The sequence below is a fragment of the Gekko japonicus genome, unplaced genomic scaffold (genome assembly GCF_001447785.1).
Source record: "Gekko japonicus isolate JY-2015 unplaced genomic scaffold, Gekko_japonicus_V1.1 scaffold1799, whole genome shotgun sequence".
NCBI classification, from domain to species: Eukaryota; Metazoa; Chordata; class Lepidosauria; order Squamata; family Gekkonidae; genus Gekko; species Gekko japonicus.
The window spans coordinates 54,684-72,745 of NW_015162004.1; the positions used below are offsets into that span (position 1 = coordinate 54,684).

General features: G+C 47.9%; 2 protein-coding genes across 2 annotated transcripts in view; both read left to right on the forward strand.

Moving 5' to 3' along the window:
• Window positions 1–3,625, forward strand: part of LOC107105477 (decapping and exoribonuclease protein-like) — a 12,635-nt gene extending 9,010 nt beyond the window's left edge. Inside the window, exons 5-7 of the mRNA XM_015405453.1 lie at window positions 538–632; window positions 991–1,119; window positions 3,160–3,625. Coding sequence (XP_015260939.1) covers window positions 538–632; window positions 991–1,119; window positions 3,160–3,163 — 228 coding nt within the window. The 3' untranslated portion in view covers window positions 3,164–3,625. The remainder of the gene's footprint in view (window positions 1–537; window positions 633–990; window positions 1,120–3,159) is intronic.
• Window positions 3,626–11,200: 7,575 nt separating this feature from the next.
• LOC107105478 (decapping and exoribonuclease protein-like) overlaps window positions 11,201–18,062 on the forward strand; it is a 14,642-nt gene continuing 7,780 nt past the window's right edge. The window contains exons 1-3 of the mRNA XM_015405454.1: window positions 11,201–11,381; window positions 14,371–14,771; window positions 15,267–15,496. Of these exons, the coding sequence (XP_015260940.1) occupies window positions 11,367–11,381; window positions 14,371–14,771; window positions 15,267–15,496 (646 nt within the window). The 5' untranslated portion in view covers window positions 11,201–11,366. The remainder of the gene's footprint in view (window positions 11,382–14,370; window positions 14,772–15,266; window positions 15,497–18,062) is intronic.

The following is an 18,062-nucleotide window of genomic DNA, read 5'->3' on the forward strand; positions in this document are numbered from 1 at the left end:
TTGAGCACAGAAGCAAAGTGGCAGCCATTTTGTCTCACCACAGAGTCAGGGTTGCTGGGTCTGGTAATTTCCTGGCAATCTGGCATGCTGCCTGCCAGCGCCTAACCACAGAGATTTTATGAATCCTAGAATATCCCACCTTGACATAATTACCTCACTTCCGGTTTTTGCCAGAAGTGACATCAATGCCACCCAAATGCTCCTGGGGTTGTAGGATTGCAGCCTGGTAACCCTATGGACAGTACTAAACAAACAAGGGAAATAATAAAAACCCATTTTCTCCACCCACCCACGGCTCATTGCATGCAGGAGTCTCTTGCTGCCAAGTCACCCCTGCCCACCAGCAGTTCTCCCATACATGGGAAGACCGCACATACCTAATGTCAGAACGTTTTCCAGTTCCTCAGCAGTCCCCCTGATGAAGACATCAGTAATGTCACCAACAGGCTCTGGACTCATTCATCTTCTTTTGTTGCCTTATTTCTACATGCCCATTCTTCCCGCCTCCGCACACACAACTCTTCCTTTTTCTGGCAGGAAGAACAAAACTGCTGGAAGGCAAAGGTGTGTATGAATTTTTTCGTGTCATTTCTGGATTTTGTGAAGAAGGTGGTGACCACGGATGATCCAAAGTGAGTAGGGGTTAGGGTTGCCAGGTCGCCCCCCCCCCCCAGCCACCAGCAGAGTGTGTGTGTGGGAGGGGTTAGGGTTGTCAGCTCCAGGTTGGAAAACTCCTGGAGATTTGGGGGTGGAACCTGGGGAGGACAGGGACCTCAGTGGGGTACAATGCCATAGATTCTGCCCTCCGAAGTATCCCTTTTCTACAGGGGAACTGATCTCTGTAGTCTGGAGGTGAGCTGTGATTCTGGACGATCCGCAGGTCCCACCTGGAGGCTGGAATCCCCAGTAGAAATGGGAATCCTTGCTCCCAGAATCTGGCCCCACCCTTTTCCTTCCAGTCAACTTTAAATCTCTGCATCCTGCTTTCAGGTTGGTTCATCTCTTTGAGTGGGAGCCAGAGGGCCCTGTTTCCTACACCGTGCATCGGGACTCTGAATATACTTTCCTGCCTGAATGGTACGTTAAGGCTATAAAACGCGGACAATCCGTCACTTCTGTGTATCCTTGACTGATGAGCTAGAGACAGAGGGGGTCCGCCTCCCTTCCCCTGGATTTCACCATGACAGCTAACCTTTTCAATGGACTGAATCACATAGAAAAACCTAGTGACATTCGTTGTACCCGTGAACCTGCCCTTAGTCCATCGAGGTCAGTGTTGCCTACTCGGACTGGCAGCAGCTCTCCAGGGCTTCAGATGGAGGTCTCCCATGTCACCTCCCACCTGGAGATGCTGGGGATTGAATCTGGGACCTTCTGTGGGCCAAGCAGGTGCTCTGTCATTGTCACTGGACCCTTCCCGAAGCCATGCTGAGACCATCCTTGGAGAAAGGTGGAAATTAAAAAATGCCTTAAATAAAGGACAGCTCGATTTGAATCCAGGAGTATCTGAGAGACTGACAAGATTTGGAGAGTAGACAAGATCTGCAAGTCGAAGCTCCCTTCATCATTTACCTTTGTCAGGTATCTGACGAAAGGGGCTCTGACTCTCGAAAGCGCATACCCCCCAAAATCTTGCTGGTCTCTTAAGGTGTTCTGGATTCAAATCTAGCTGTTCCACTGCAGACCAACACGGCAACCCTCTGAAACTGTGTTTAATCTAAAGTTATTTACAGCAGTGCCAGTCCAAAAGTGAGATCCAAAAGGCCATGTACACAATCGATGTCCCACCTTTTATTACCCAATGACATATAACAGCTTTGGGGTCCCCTAGAACTCTTAATCAGGCCAGATGTCACAAACTAAAAGAGAACAAGGGCAGATTTTTCAGGTCCTTAATAATTGACAAGATAGTCCTTGCAGTGCCTTAAATGTATCTCCTGAGGATACAGCGACTTTCAGGTGCTTTCTGTTATCTGGGAAGAGACTGAAGCCTCACTGGTGAAGGAAGGTAGATTCAGGTGGGGTAGCCATGTTGGTCTAGGGCAGCAGAACAAAGTCCCGTGGCACCTTTAAGACCAACAGAATAAAACTTCGCTGATCTTAAAGGTGACAGTGGACCCGAGCTTTGTTCTGGTGAAGGAGGAGATTGGAAACACTGGGAGGAATTGTTGCTATCGGATTTTATTGTTTTATTGCCCTTTGCTTTTATGGCCCCTGGAACAGCCTTAAAGCTCCTTTGTCTGCCAGAAGTTCTACCCTATCTTGGTACAAGAGGGTCTTAAGATAATGATGACCTGACAAATCTGCTTTTCCGCCCACTTTTACTTTGTAACATCTGGCCAGATGAAGAGCTCTGGGGAACTTGAAAGCTTGCACACTGTCCATGTGTCATTGGGTCTATCTCAATAAGAAGAAGAAGAAGAAGAGATTGGATTTATACCTCGCCCTTCACTACCCAAAGGTGTCACAGAGCGGCTTACAAAGTCCTTTCCCTTCCCCTCCCCACAACAGACACCCTGTGAGGTGGGTGGGGCTGAGAGAACTCTTGACATAAACTGTTATTTTTTTCAAGAACAGCTCTTATCAGAACCACGGCTTGCCCAAGGTCATCCAGCCAGGTGCAAGTGGAGGAGTGGGGAATCAAACCCGGTTCTCCCAGATTAGAGTCCAGGCACTTAACCATTACACCAAACTGGCTCCCTGTGTTCTTGGTTTTTAAAATAACTTCAAATAAAATCAAATAAAATCCAACCATTAATGGCATACAGAATAAACACAAATTGTATTGTTGTTGGAATAAGAGATAGAGTTAAAATTTAAATATAACAGCAAATCATCACTGTATCTTATCTTGACGAAGCTTTATGGCACACTGAAGAAACAAAGCAGCCTTCTGTTATGCCAGGAAAAGCATCATTCAAAATACATTGGATTTTGATGTGGTCAGACAGTCCCGTCTTATTTTCAAGAATAGGGTCAAGATACTTAAAACAAATGTTTACATTAAAAGGACAAAAAAAAGGATATGCAAAATGTTTTTTTAAAAATAAAGTGTTCCCCTGCCTCAAAGGAAAAAAAAAAATCAGCAATGAGATGAAATGTGAGTTTGCCAGTATACAACTAAGCATATTGGTCAATTGAGCTTAACTGCATGTTAAGATGATCTTCCTCAGACGCCCGTCTTGCCTGTTCCGATCATCAGAAGTTCCCACAGTGGCCCCGAGAGAACAGAACTGAACTTCCTCCCCAAGGACACTTCCCTGATGGCTGTTAGAAATACCAGGTCAAAGCTCTGCTCTTTTCAGAAGACCTTTAGGGGTTGTTTTTACTGGCTGATTTATTACTATTTTGCTTTTATGTTGCTGCCTGTTGTTTTTCTGACTGATGACTATTTACTGATGTTCTTCTGCTGAGGTTTCTCTTGTGGTTTTTTATGCAGATCAGCTGGTTGTCATGGTTACCCTCCATTCTGTTAGCATCTCTGTGAACAGTAAAGGTGGTATAGAAATATTTTCAAGTTCACTGGGCTGCCCATATACATGCTTTCCCCGTTGTGGCTCTCGCCTTATGGAATGGCCTGACTGAGGAGGTCAGGAAAGATCCCCCTGATCCCACCTTCCACAAACTACGCAAAACTGAACTGTTCAAAAAGGCCTTTTCTGTGCAGGTAATAAGGCTGCACAGCACAAAATGGTTTCACAGACTCACCTGGATAAATGATTGGGATTTGTGGTCTTTTCTGCTCTATATAGCATTTTGCTAAGTAGGATCCTGTTATGCAATTTCTGTACCACTTAACGTGTCACGTTAATACTTATGCTATGTGTTATGTATTTAGGGTTGCCAGCCTCCAGGTGGGGCCTGGGGATCTCCCGCTTTTACAGAGATCAGCTCCCCTGGAGAAAATGGCTGCTTTGAAGGGTGGAGTCTATGGCATTGTGCCATGCTGCCGCCCTCTCCTGGATCCACCCCCAAAGACTCCAGGTATTTTCCAACCCAGACCTGGCAACCCTATATGTATTTGCTTATGTGCTCTGCTGTGTAACCTACACCGGAGCTTCTGGCACAAGCTCCATTGACTCTTAGGTATTCTAAACCCTGTAGTCGGATTGGTCACTGTTGCGTAACAGATCAATCCGGAAAGACTCTGAACTTTGGCGGGAATTAATCCCATTGGTTCTAAACTCTCAATTGTAATTGGTCATTACTGTGCTAGGGAGTGCTGGGCTCTTTACTGCCGGAGCTCTGCTCCTGTGCGCTCCTGCAGGAAATGACCCCTGGGTGACACACCCCTAATGTAGCCAAACCTCCAAGAGCTTACAGTAGCCCCTGTAAGAAAAGCTCTGTAAGCTCTTGGAGGATTGGCTACATTAGGGGTGTGTCACCTAATATGCAAAGGAGTTCCTGCTACAAAAAGAGCCCACTCAGTGGAGAGCGATCAGACGGGGGTGTGTGTGTGTGTAAAGCGATTACAACCGTTGCAACCAGGATACCACCACTTGGGGACCTAGTGGCAGAATACAACTGTTTAAAGCTCTTTGCGACGGTTAGGGACGGAAGGCAGATGTTCGCCGTGTGAACGCCGGTAAGTACACCGATTCCAACCGGCACCTATACCGTTGCAAACGCCCTGTCTGAACGCACCCACTACTGTGCTATGGGGTGTGGTTTTCCCTGGTTCAAAATGTATAAAGTTGCATCGTTCTTGAGTGTTGTTGCTGTGTTGCTGTGTTCTGAGCTGAATAAAGAAATCACTTGTGGAAACGCTGCCTCAGTCTCAGTATATAACTCAATGCTACTTAATATGCTATGCTCTTGTTCTTTCTGATGGCTGCAGTGTTCTAATAATCTAATGCATTAGTTCTTGAATGTTCCATTTTGTTGATTGTACTGACTCACTCTGTGTCATCTGCCTTGAGGCCATGTGAGAAAGGCGGGCTATAAATGATGTGCATCCTGCATGTATGTGTATATATCTGTTTGTAAGAAAGAGCCAATGTGCATTCAATTAACAAATGAAACTGGGGGCCAGTATCTGGAAAAATACAGTGTGGGCTGTTTCCAAACAAATTCTTTACCCCTCTGAATAAAGCTGACCAGGGCTCCTATCCAGAGACAATCCATTTAGATCTTGCTGCTGCTGCAAATACACAATCGTTCGTTTGCCTTGGCACTGGAACATCTATATAAAATTTGTTTGCCATGCTTTCCTTGCCTCAGCTGCCACAATTACTGTTTCATCCACCACATTGGAGGGCTTTTTTTGTTTTGTTTTAAAATAGGGGATGGCTAGATCACCATAATACTGTCATATTTTATTGCAACAATGCACTAGTTCTCAGCTTTCATTTTTTAAAAAGAAAGTTGTGACCTTTTTGTTATGGAGTTAAAAGGGGAAAGGTGCCACTTGTACATATTCTGTTTTAACTCCACAAGGAAAGGAGCTACAGACTTACTTTAAAGAAATGGAAACAGAGAACTAGCATATTGTTGTAATGGAATGTTATGATGCTATAGGGATCAAGCTATTTCTGTTTTAAAACAAAAGGACTGAAAACATCCTCTGGTGGCAGGAGAGGAATGGCAGCCGTAAGGGCTGAGATTTAGTTTGTTTTTTATTTATACTCCACCTTTCTCCCCAATGAGGACCCAAAATAACTTGTGTCATTCCCCTGTCCTCCATTTTATCTTCACAATAGCCCTGTAAGGTAGGTTAGGCTGATAGTAGGTGAGTGGGCCATAGGGTTGCCAGGTCTGGATTGGAAAATACCTGGAGACATTGGGGGTGGATCCAGGAGAGGGCAGAGTTTGGGGAGGGGAGGGGCCTCAGTATGGTACAATGACATAGAGCCCACCCTTCAAAGCAGCCATTCTCTCCAGGGGAGCTGATCTCTTGTCAGCTGGGGATGAGTTGTAAAAGCCGGAGATCTCCAGGCCCCACCTGGAGGCTGGCCATCCTAGTGGGCCAAGGTCAGCCAGCAAGCTTTCACAGCAGAATAGGGATCTGAACCTGGGTCTCCCAGACCCTAAGACAAATACGTGAGATCCAGACAGGGCTTTTTTTTTGGGGGGGGGGCGAGGTGCCAGAACTCTCAAGAGGGAAATTAAGTTTTTAATCTGTACACTGAAAACTCATGAACTTTTAAACGTTTTTAAAAGAATTCTGTCGAAGAGGTTCTGGAACTCTGTTCTGGCAGATTCCTCCAGAAACAAAGCCCTAGAACAATCAAACAATCAAATAAAGCCTGAACTCTCCCTAGAAGCTAAAAGGACTAAGCCAAGGCTATCGTACTTCAGTCACATTATGAGAAGACGAGTCACTGGAAAAGACAATGATGCTAAGAAAAGGTGAAGGCAGCAGGAAAAGAGGAAGACCAACCATGAGATGGATTGACTCAATCAAGACCTGAATTTGCAAGACCTGAGCATAGCTGTCAATGATAGGACATTTTGGAGGACATTAATTCATAGGGTCACCATAATTTGGAAGTGATTTGACAACCCTTAACACACAACACACACACACTCCCAGATCCTAGTCCAGCCCCTCTACCCACAATGGCTCTCAGTGTGATAAGGAAATCGCAGGGGAAACTTCCACATGGCTGCTCCATCATCACAGCGAATGCCTTTGCCTTTGCAGCAGCGATGAGAGCTACATGGGAAATCATCTCTGTGCAGGAAGAGCTTTATTCAGAAGGTGAATTAACTTGGATAACAATATTTCAAATGGATAATGTAACATGACATACATGAGCCTGCAGTAACGACGATTAGGTCAGAGAACAACGATTTAAGAGGCTGCAGGAACAATGATTACATCAGAGAACAAATGATTTACAAATGCTCTTGCCAGGGGCCATTTCATAGAAAAAGAGGTGCAGGAGCTCATTAGCAAAACTCATTCGCATAACTTATTTATTTATGTATTTATTTATTTGACTTTTATCCCGCCCTCCCCGCCACAGCAAGCTCAGGGCGGCTCACATCATTATTACAGGTAAAACAATATCTCAAGTAAAATTACAATAAATTAAGTTTAAAACAATACATAGAGTACTAGCAATAACATATACCATGGCGGGAGTCCACAGTTAGCGCATGGTCTGGGTCGTATCAGCAAGGCACAGGCTATTCAGTGATGGTAATGATGTTATGATGTTATTAATATTGATGGTTTTGGTGGTGTTGGGGCCAGAGCCTCAGATGGTTGCGGGCGGCTCCTTACATGAATGCCTGGTGGAAGAGCTCCATTTTACAGGTCCTGCGTAACTGTAAAAGGCCCCACAGGGCCCTGATGTCTTCTGGGAGCTCATTCCACCAGTATGGAGCTGCCACCGAGAAAGCCCTGGCCCGTTACTGCAAGCCTGGCTTCCCTGGGGCATTTGCATATGCCACACCCCCTGACACCACCGGAAGTGTGTCTGTAATGTATCCAGTCCAGACCGCGTGGCCGGCTTGGGCTCCATGCGGTCAGGCACAAATGTCGAGCTTCGCTCCAAGAGACATTGCGGATCCTAGCCCGCTCCAATCAGGGGGCTAGGTTCCCGGCCGAGAGCCTATGGGAACTGTAAATAACCTATTGGGAAGTGGGGTGTGTGCGTTTTGGGCAGCGGTTTCTCGGGGAATAAAAGCAAGCCTGCGAGCCGGCCAAAGTCGTCTTGTTCCTGATCGAATAAAGTGCGCTTTGCTGAAATCACTCTCCGTCTGTGTACTTTTCAGTGTCAGAAGGCAACACCCACCGCTCAGGCTCCACTGGACTGTTTTGGATTGCTAGCTATTGTTGGGGGGGGGGGACGTGCAGATCTGTCCTCGCAGAAGAGGGAGAGCTTGTACCTGAATAAAACTTGGCCTTAAAGGTGCCACTGGACTGTTTTGGACCAGGGGGCCGGGGGGAGCTCTGCAACTTACCTGGCTGCTTCTTGCTCTGACTGAGGGCTGCTGGGAGCAGGGGGTGGGGCTTGTTGCATGTGCCCGCCCCTGGGCTCTTTACTGCCGGAGCTCCGCTCCTGTGCGCTCCTGCAGGAAATGACCAGCTAATGGCCGTAGAACCACATACTTGCCAGACTGTCTCTCCTGGGATGATCCCTGGACTCATCACAACACCAACCGGGGGGTGGTTTCAGCTTGTGCTCAGATTCAGGGGCAGCCTGTGGAAGGAGATTTCTAGCTTTAGTATACATGAAAAGGCATTTGGGAAATTTGGCTGCTGTTGTGCTGATTGTTTTAATATATTGCTGGTTTTAATGTTTTGCAGTATTTAATGTTTTGTGCGTATCTAGAAACCGCTTTGAGGATTCAACAGTAAAGCGCTATCAAAATATTGTAAATACAACAAATTAGCATCTTACCGAGGTGCTAATGCATGATTGGCATTGACCAAATTTTCTTTAAACTAAACCACATTCCAGAAGTTGGTCAATGGTGCAACCTCATTTGGAATATTGTGTGCAATTCTGGTCACCACACCTTAAAAAGGATATTATAGCTTTGGAAAAAGTGCAGAAAAGGGCAACTCGAATGATAAAAGGGTTGGAACACTTTCCCTATGAGGAAAGGTTAAGGCGCTTAGGGCTCTTTAGCTTGGAGAAACGACGACTGAGGGGTTACATGATTTAGGTTTATAAGATTATGCATGGGAAAGAGCAGGTAGAGAAAGAGGTACTTTTCTTCCTTTCTCACAATACAAGAACTCGTGGGCACTCCATGAAATTGCTGAGCGGTCGGGTTAGAACGGATAAAAGGAAGTACTTCTTCACTCAAAGAGTGATTAACACTTGGAATTCACTGCCACAGGAAGTGGCGGCGGCTACAAGCATGGACGGCTTCAAAAGGGAATTAGATAGGCATATGGAGCAGAGGTCCATCGGTGGCTATTAGCCACAAGGTATAGATAGGGACTCTGGAGCAAGTGATGCTCTGTCATCTTGGTGCTTGGGGGGGGGGTCAACAGTGGGAGGACTTCTAATGTCCTGGCCCCACTGGTGGACCTCCTGATGGCACTGGTATTTCTGGCCACTGTGTGATACAGAGTGTTGGACTGGATGGGCCTTTGGCCTGATCCAACATTGGCATCTCTTATGTTCTTAAGTTAAGAGAAGCGCCTCACCCAACAGTCCTGCCAGTAGCAACTCTGTAAGATCAGTGGTTTCTCAGATAATGTCCCCGTTTCTCAACTAGCAGTGGCATCACCTCTAGACGGAAGGGAGACTGACTTTCACAAGAGCAGGAATAACCTCTCATCAAAGGACAGCAAGATCTGGTCTATCTGATGGAACTCCTGATTTAAATAAACTCTGATTAGAACAGACAATAGCCCTTGTTTGTTTGACAGACTTCTCCAGCATCCTGTCAGCCTTTCAACAAGCATAACTATCAACAAAGCTAATCAGAATAGAGACATCTGGCTTTGGGTGAAACGAAAGCTACAGACTTTTAATACCAAATATCTATCTACACAGTTTAATCCAAAGCATTGGGTAATGTACATGGTTCTCCCTCCATGTTATCTTCACCCAGTCCTGGTAGATAGATAGGTTCTATGCTTTGGGCATGGAGCAGGGGTCACTGGGGATGTGTGGAGGGGAGGTATTTGTGAATTTCCTGCATTGTGCAGGGAGTTGGACTAGATGACCCTGGTGATCCCTTCCAACTCTATGATTCTAAAGAGTGCATGCATGAGAAAGAACTAATAGATGTGTACTTCATTTTGTATGTGATGCCCACTCTTTTGCAAATAACTTTTATGAACCATATATTAGGGTTGCCAACTCTGGGCTGGGAGATTCCTGGGTGTGGAGACCACAGGGGGTGGGGTTTGGGGAGAGGAAGGACCTAAATGGAGTATAATGCCATATAATCCACCCACCAAAGGAGCCATTTTCCCCAGGGGAAGGAATTTCTGTTACCTTCAGTATCAGTTGTAATTCTCCAGGCCCCACTTGGAGTTTGGCAACTACCCATATACCCAGTAAACCATGTCAGTAAGCTTCATGCAGCAGCATCGATGGCAAACTTATGCACACAGGAGTAACATCTTAACTGTTATTTTTTGTTGCCTCAACTTAATGTTTTCTAAACCTAACCCAGCAATGGAGCCTGAAGATCTGTCAGCAGCAACTCTGTGGTGGAATGAGCTCCTGGAAGACGTCAGGGCCCTGCAGGACCTTTTACAGGGCCTGCAAGACGGAGCTCTTCCACCAGGCTTTTAGTTAAGGAGCCACACCCAACACACTAAGGCCCTGTGCCCAATACCACCACCCTGAGCCTCGCAGATTCTGACATCAAATACCGACTACATTTACTAGAATGTTGATGCTACTCTGCTTTCGCCATCGCCATTTAAATTGTTTACTAGCCCCTTATGTTGAATTTGGTGTAGTGGTGAAGTGCGCGGACTCTAATCTGGGAGAACCGGGTTTGATTCCCCACTCCTCCACTTGCACCTGCTGATGTGACCTTGGGTCAGTCACAAGCTCTGGCACAGCTGTCCTTGAAAAAAAGCAGTTTGTGTCAGAGCTCTCTCAGCCCCACCCACCTCACAGGGTGTCTGTTGTGGGGAGGGGAAGGGAAAGGAGTTTGTAAGCCGCTCTGAGACTCCAAGTGAAGGGCGGGGTATAAATCCAGTCTCCTCCTCCTCCTCCTCCTCTCCTCTTTTTAAGCTTTTACCTATATTGTTTTAGCTACAGCATTTTATGTAAGCTGCCCTGAGCCTGCTTCGTTGGGGAGGGCGGGGTATAAATAAAATAAAATAACACCGGCGTGGGTTTGGTAAAACAATGGAGCAAGTGCTAGAATAAATGCAGATTAAGCCAAAGAGACAGAAGGGCCAGAGAGAACCAGTGTTCCCTCTAAGCTGAGTTAGTGTGAGCTAGCTGAAATTTTTTTAGCCTCCAGCTCACAGATTTTTGTCTTGACTCAGGAAGGTTGGCCCCAGAGCTAACTAATTTATGCAGTAGCCAAATCGCTCGCTCACAACTTTAATGCCAGTGTGTTACAAAGTAGAACTTTTCCTTACAAGACTCCACAGCTTAGAGGGAGCGTTGACAGAGACGCTTACCCAGATGCTTTTAAAAAAAGGCTGCGAGCGCCACCTACTTGCTGGGCTTTGACCTCTATGGGAGCACTTGCATAATAGGGAAGGGCAGAGGGTTCCATTTCCCCGCCGGCGCCTTGCGATGATGTCACGCCGACCCGACCTAAGAAACGAAATTCTGGCGCAATCTCGCTTCTGTCGCGGCTTGATGAGGATACAAAGGAGACTCGGGCTGAACCACCGCCTCCTATATGGTGGCTGAACCCACCAACCTCGCAGCACCTTTGAAGAGCCCTGCAGAGTTCCGAGCGCGAAAAGGCGGCGCTTGACGATGACGTCAACGCAGGTAAATAACGCGCTCGGAGTGGGGAGTCTGTTTGGGGATTTTCTTACCTCTGATTGGCTATGGGTATTTGGAAGTGAGAGTGATGCTGTAGAACAGCCCCCCCCCCCCCGAGACAGCCCGGACGCCTGGGTTCCTTGGAAGAAGGGAGAGGGGTGTCAGTCCCTGGACTGGGCTTGAGCATCTCTTGCAGACGGTTTAGCAGATCATCAGTACTGGTGAGCTGAATGCTCTTGGCGCGTCGGTAATATTAAAGGAGAAGCAAATATATTGCATTGCGTTGCATTCCCGCCTTTTTTCCCCTTTCCATCCCGGCGCTCAGCTCAAGACAAGTTGACATAGGCAGGGTTCCCACGGGGATCTCCCACCCAGACACGGACTGAACCGATGCACCTGCTTAACTAACAGCAAGGGGACTCCTCTCGCACCATTAGACCCGATTAGGGCTGCCAGCTTCGGGTTGGGAAACACCCGGAAATGTTGAGGGTGTAGCCTGAGGATAGTGGGGTTTGGAGAGAGGAGGAGCTTCAATGGGGTATAATACCATAGAGTCCACCTTCCAAAGTGGCCATTTTCTCCAGGGGAACTGATCTCTGTCGCCTGGAGAATCAACTGTAATAGCGGGAGATCTCCAGCCGCCACCTGGAGACTGGCAACCTCAGACCAGACCCATTGAGCAGAGCGGTAGCGATGATAAGCGATAGGATGGGACAGAGAGGTTGCCAGATGAATAAATTCACTTAGGGTTTGCTGTGTCTCTGCCAGGTGTCCACCTTTTCCAGTCTTTTGCAAGTCTTTCATGTAGCTCCATGCTCATTTCCCTTTTTAAAGAAAAATGCTTGCAATAGGTTCTGCTTTTATGCCTGTCCTGATCTCCTTCTTGAGTATAACTGGGAGTGGCCTGGGAGATTAAATAGAGGAGGAAAGCCTCTTTCAGTGTTTAAACCTGGTTTGGTGTTTGCAAGTCTGCTTGCCATCATGTACTGTAATAAATAGTATTTATCCCAGATGAAGAGAGTAATTTCAAACTGTGTTGGGAATGGATATATTTAAATATTTATTTTGAGACATCTTTTCAGGGGTTTCTCCTTACCCCTTTATTATTATTATTATTATTATTATCATCTTCCAGTCAGCCCCATTTGGGGTACCACTGTCCAGCAGATCGTTCCAATCCCATGTTGTTCATGCTGCACAATGTATGGCTGAGCTTCCCAGGGCGATCCCAAATCCCGATGGTATTGCCACCGTTGGTGGTGGTGGCAGCGGCGGCCCCTATCTGAAAGCCTGGCGGAAGAGCTCCGTCTTGCAGGCCCTGCGGAACTGCATAAGGTCCCACAGGGCCCTGATCTCCTCCAGGAACTCGTTCCACCAGGTAGGGGCCGCCACTGAGAAGGATCTGGCCCTGGTCGCAGCAAGCTTTGCCTCCCGGGGGCCTGGAATCACCAGGTGGTGTTGTGTCCCCGACCGAAGTGCTCTTGGAGGTATATGTTGGGAAAGGCGGTCCCTTAGGTCATATAGGGCTTTAAAGGTGAGTACCAGCACTTTGACGCAGATTTGGTATGCTATTGGCAGCCAGTGCAGCATTTTCAACCCAGGTCGGATGTGCTCCCACTTGGGGAGGCCCATCAACAGCCTGGCCGCCGCATTCTGCACTAGCTGCAGCTTCCGGATCTGCGACAAAGGCAGCCCCATGTAGAGAGCATTACAGTAGTCTAGCCTTGAGGTGACCATCACATGGATTATTATTTCAATTTCTGAATCGCCCCATCACAGGGCTCTGGGCGGTTTACAACAGGTTAAAAACATACAAATATAATTTAAAATCAACAAATCCATTAATCCTAATTGATGTGCTTCCTTCTTTCCCATTTTCCCCAGTATATCCTCGATATTAAAATGTTTGTGTGGGTCCCTGGAAAACTAATGCTACTTAGCATTTTAATAAGCTGTTCTGAGTGCTAAAAAAGCCGGATGTATTATCTCTCTGTTCCGTACAACAGCCCTCTAAGATAGACCAGTAGACCAGTAATGCTATGTTGCAGTTAAATTATTGGACTAGAATTTGAGGGACCCAGGTTTGAATTCCCTTTCAGTCATGGAAGCTCATTGGGTGACCTTGGGCCCAGTCACACACTCTCAGGCTAACCTACCTCACAACCCTGTGAGGATAAAATGGAGGGGAGGAGACTGATGTAAGCTGCTTTAGGTCCCCACTGGGGAGGAAGGGGTGTGTGTAAATGAAGCTAAATGAAGAGTCAATTTGGTGTAGTGGTTAAGAGTGCAGATTCTAATCTGGGAGAACCAGGTTTGATTCCCCACTCCTCTACATGCAGCTGCTGGTGTCACCTTGGGTCATAGCAGCCCTAGACTCCTATGTAAACCGCCCAGAGACCCTTCGGGGTCAGTGCGGTATATAAGCCGAATGTATGAATAAATAAATTCATAAATTCTTTCAGAGCTGTTCTCTCAAGGGCAGTTCTCTCAGAGCTCTCTCAGCCCCACCTACCTCACAGGGTGTCTGTTGTGGGGAGGGGAAGGGAAAGGAGATTGGATTTATACTCCGCCCTTCACTCAGAGTCTCAGAGCAGTTTACAGTATCCTTCCCTTCCTTTCCCCACAACACACACCCTGTGAGGTAGGTGGGGCTGAGGGAGCTCTGAGAGACCTGTGGCCCAAGGTCACACCAGCAGCTGCATGTGGAGGAGTGGGGAATCAAACCCAGTTCTCTCAGATTAGAGTTTGCTGTTCTTAACCACTACACCAAGCAGGTACCATGGTGCCCACAGTTACCCCTTCCGCAGAGTGACTGTAACAAATTCTGAGGTAGATTTAAGTGTCTGTTTTGATTGAAAGAACCAAGGAAAATAGGTGCATGGTTGGCTGTGCCCCACTACAGTATTGTGTGTATCTTATCTGGTAACGCGTTTTCTGGTAGCAGATTAGTTTTGGGGTTCCGAGGTTCATAGTACCTTTCCCTTGTTGATCACAGGCACCCATGAAGCCCAGCGTCTGCTCCACAAAGCGAGACCGAGGGGACGACGAGGACACCCCGGAAGACAAAGCTGTCAAGAGCCAGAGGAGCAATGCTAAGCCCCCCCTTACTCTGCCCGTCACCCCGTCTCGATATGACGCCCCTTTCCCCTTTTACCGGCGGCCAGCTGAAGTGGGGCGCTTTTCCTTGGACTCCCAGCGCTGTTACCATGGCGATGCTAGCCAGCTGCACTACTACGCCCCGCCCCCCACAGAAGGCCCCTCCCCCGGGTTCGACCTGCGTGAAGGATACCGCGACCGCTACGTGCAGCGAGACGAGAGTGTCCACGAGGGACTGGAGCACTTGCTGCAGTGGGTCTCTCAGAACCGGAAGCAGCTGCAGGGCGCAGAGGAGAAAGGGTGAGGAAGGCCAGATGGAGTTGGCCAAGAGAGAGAGGGAAAGGAAAGCTTGCCCCGTAAGAACCGAAACCCCCAAACCAGTGAAAATCCCCAGAGACAGCAGTGAATCGAAGCCCCTAAACGAGATACAGAATTATTCGCCACGTGCAAGGATTGTGAACAAGAAAGCATAGTACAAAAATGTCCCTGTGAAAAATTCCAGTTAGTTTGATTTCTGCCAAATGAAAATGGGTCATTCCTGGGTTTTGGGGACACATAGACTCTGTTTGTTCCCTGCCAGCGCCAAGGCTGTGGCTCTTGCCCTCAGACCCCTGCCTTCTTTGGTGCTGTGATTCCGGCCTCCTCGGATCTTTTAATGCTGCGAGTTGGAGAGTGACAGTCTGCCGCAGAACCTGCATGCCGAGGACGGACTCGGCTGCCGGCCTTGCGGCCCCCTCCTTTCCCCCCCCCCGCTCTTGTTTTGCTTTAACCACCTGTCTCTCCCACACTCTGCAGACAGCTGCTGAACACGGACTTTGTGACGTGGCGGGGGCATCTCACAAAAGTGCTCACCACCCCCTATGAGAAGCAGGACGGGTGGCTGCTGGCGGTCAGCCTCTTCCGGGGGACCCTCTACGTCAGCGAGGTCGAGACCGAGTCTGCCCGGAGGCAGAGGGAGCAGCGCTCGGAAATGCTGAAGGAGCTCATGTACATGGGCTACAAGTTCGAGCATTATATGTGTGCAGGTGAGCCTCCCCAGAAAAAAACAACAACCCTGGGCCTGAGGCGTCCAGTGACATCCGCTTCCAGGTTTTGCAGACAGAGAGTATTCAGGGGGGCCCCTTATGTCCACCACTAGCCCCCCTTCTTGCCTATCCGCCTGTGTGCCCCCACTGGCCGGTGTGTCCTTCCTCTGCCCACTGGCAAGGTCTCCCGCCCTCTGCAGTAACAGCTGCCTGGATGGCCTGCGCGCCCCTTTCCCCGATGGTACTGGATGGTCAGTGCAGCTAGGAGTGCCGCTGCCATGGCCACCAGGAACGCTGATGCTTTCTGCACTGCCCCACATGTCCTTCTCCAGCAGTGGTGGTGGAAAGTGTCATCAAGTCACAGCTGACTTATGGCCACCTTGTTGGGTTTTCAAGGCAAGAGAGGTTCAGAGGTGGTTTGCCGTTGCCTGCCTCTGTGTCATGACCCTGATATTCCTTGGAAGTCATCCTTCCAAATACTAGCCAGGGCTGACCCTGCTTAGCTTCCAAGATCTGACAAGATCAGGCTATCCTGGGGCATACAGGTCATGGCTTTCTAGCGGTACTTAGCAGCATATGCAGCTGGGAGCAAAGGTGACAAAGGACTCCCGAGCACGCAGCGGAAGGGGGTGAGGACAGTCAGTTAGAAGAGATGTGTGAGGAGGACGTCAACAGCAGGTGGGCTCCACAAGAGGTCCTGGGCCCAGGCAACCACTCCACCTCAAGGTAGGCTGATGCCGGCCCTGCCTCCAGTTCTGGCTCAGGCACACTCTCGGGAGTTTTGATTCAGAATTCAGAATCTCCTGCTGGTCCCTATCTCTGGAAACCTCCTGTCAGAGGACCCAGGGACCACCCTGGCTTCTCACCCAGAAATGGAAACAGCCATTTCTAAACCTAAACCGTCGCCTGTGGCGAATTAAGATTGCCTGGAAGCGACCAGGAAGAAAAGCTGTTTGAGGTTGTTGATGTCCCACACAGAGGTATGTGCTCGGTATATACCAAGCCGAATAAACACCCGAAAAAATATCTTATCAGCCACTGATCCAGCTGAGCCCGAATGAAAGCTGATATTGTTTGGCTTTTATTCAGGCTCAGCCGAAGTGGCATGAGTTCACCCACCTTCTGGGTGGACTCGCACCACTTCCAGGCTCCTCACAGGCAGCTTGGCTTTGCAAAAGCCATTTAAAGGAAAATTGCACTTTAAATGGTTTTTGTAAAGCCAAGCCACATGCGTACCTTGCCTTCCCTTCCCTCTCTGAGTCACGACGTGGTAGGTACCGCAGTCTCTTTAAATGTGTTCCCTTCAGTCGCTGAGGCATACTGTTGCGGCATGACTTGGGGAGGGAAAGGAAGGTATGGAGCCGAAAAAATACGGCAATACCAATTATTTCATGAATCCCAATATCATACCAATATTCCGGAATATCGGTATATACCAATAACTTTTGGGTTTGGTATACCTGAACCTGAAAAATACCATTTTTAAGTGTGTGTGCATACCCCTAGTCCCACATGTGACTACTGAGCAGGTTAGTAAAACAAAAAAAATTCTTGTGGACCAGTTTTCCAGGCTGTCTTAGGATCTGAAGCTTCCCTTTGTTCATGTACAAACACCTGTTCAGTGCCTTTAGAACTGAGGCCATCACCGATTTACATAGGGATTTACATAGTGTGACTTATAGCTGACCAGTCTGTTCAAGTACTTAATTTAAATCTGGATATGAATAAAAGCAATAGTTTGAAGCAAAATCTATTTCCCCCAAAATGCATATGTGTGCCATAGAAGGCATCCCTTTGGAAGAGGCATCCCCCCGATATGGAAGAGTAGAAGGAACACCTCTTTTGCGACAATGGTAGTTTTGTAATTGCTTGTATTTAAAATAACGTTTAACAGTTCCGCTGTGTGATTAGTTGAGGCCATCTACCGAAAGGTTTTGGCTCAGTTAATCTAACCAATTATGCATTTGTTAGAATCCAGACTTCTGGCTCCCAGACTCTTCGATATTTAATTCCCTTCCCTTTCTGTTAGTTTGGAAACCATCTCTTTTAATGCATTCAGTCCAATGATCCTTTGCAGAACCTCCCCTATTAGTGAAGCGCAGTGGTAGCGCCCACTATCGCATGGGAGCCGCCGCCTCTCTCGGAAGCAGCTGCCGCTGTCTCGTCAGTCCAGTCGCCTCTCTTGCCTCCTTCTGTCCCGCGTCCCCTGATTCGGTGTATGAGTGATTTATAACCGGTAACCCCGTCATGTCCACACCGGCCCGGAGGCGCCTCATGCGGGACTTCAAAAGACTGCAGGAGGATACCCCGGCTGGAGTAAGCAGAGCCCCTTCCGAGAACAACATCATGGTTTGGAACGCGGTCATCTTCGGGCCTGAGGGAATCCTTTTTCAAGATGGAACTTTCAAGCTTACAATAGTTTATGGAAGAATATCCAAATAAGCCACCTACTGTTAGATTTGTGTCTAAAATGTTTCATCCAAATGTCTATGCAGATGGTAGTATATGTCTGGATATTCTTCAGAATCGTTGGGAGTCCTACCTATGATGATGATCCTTTGCAGAA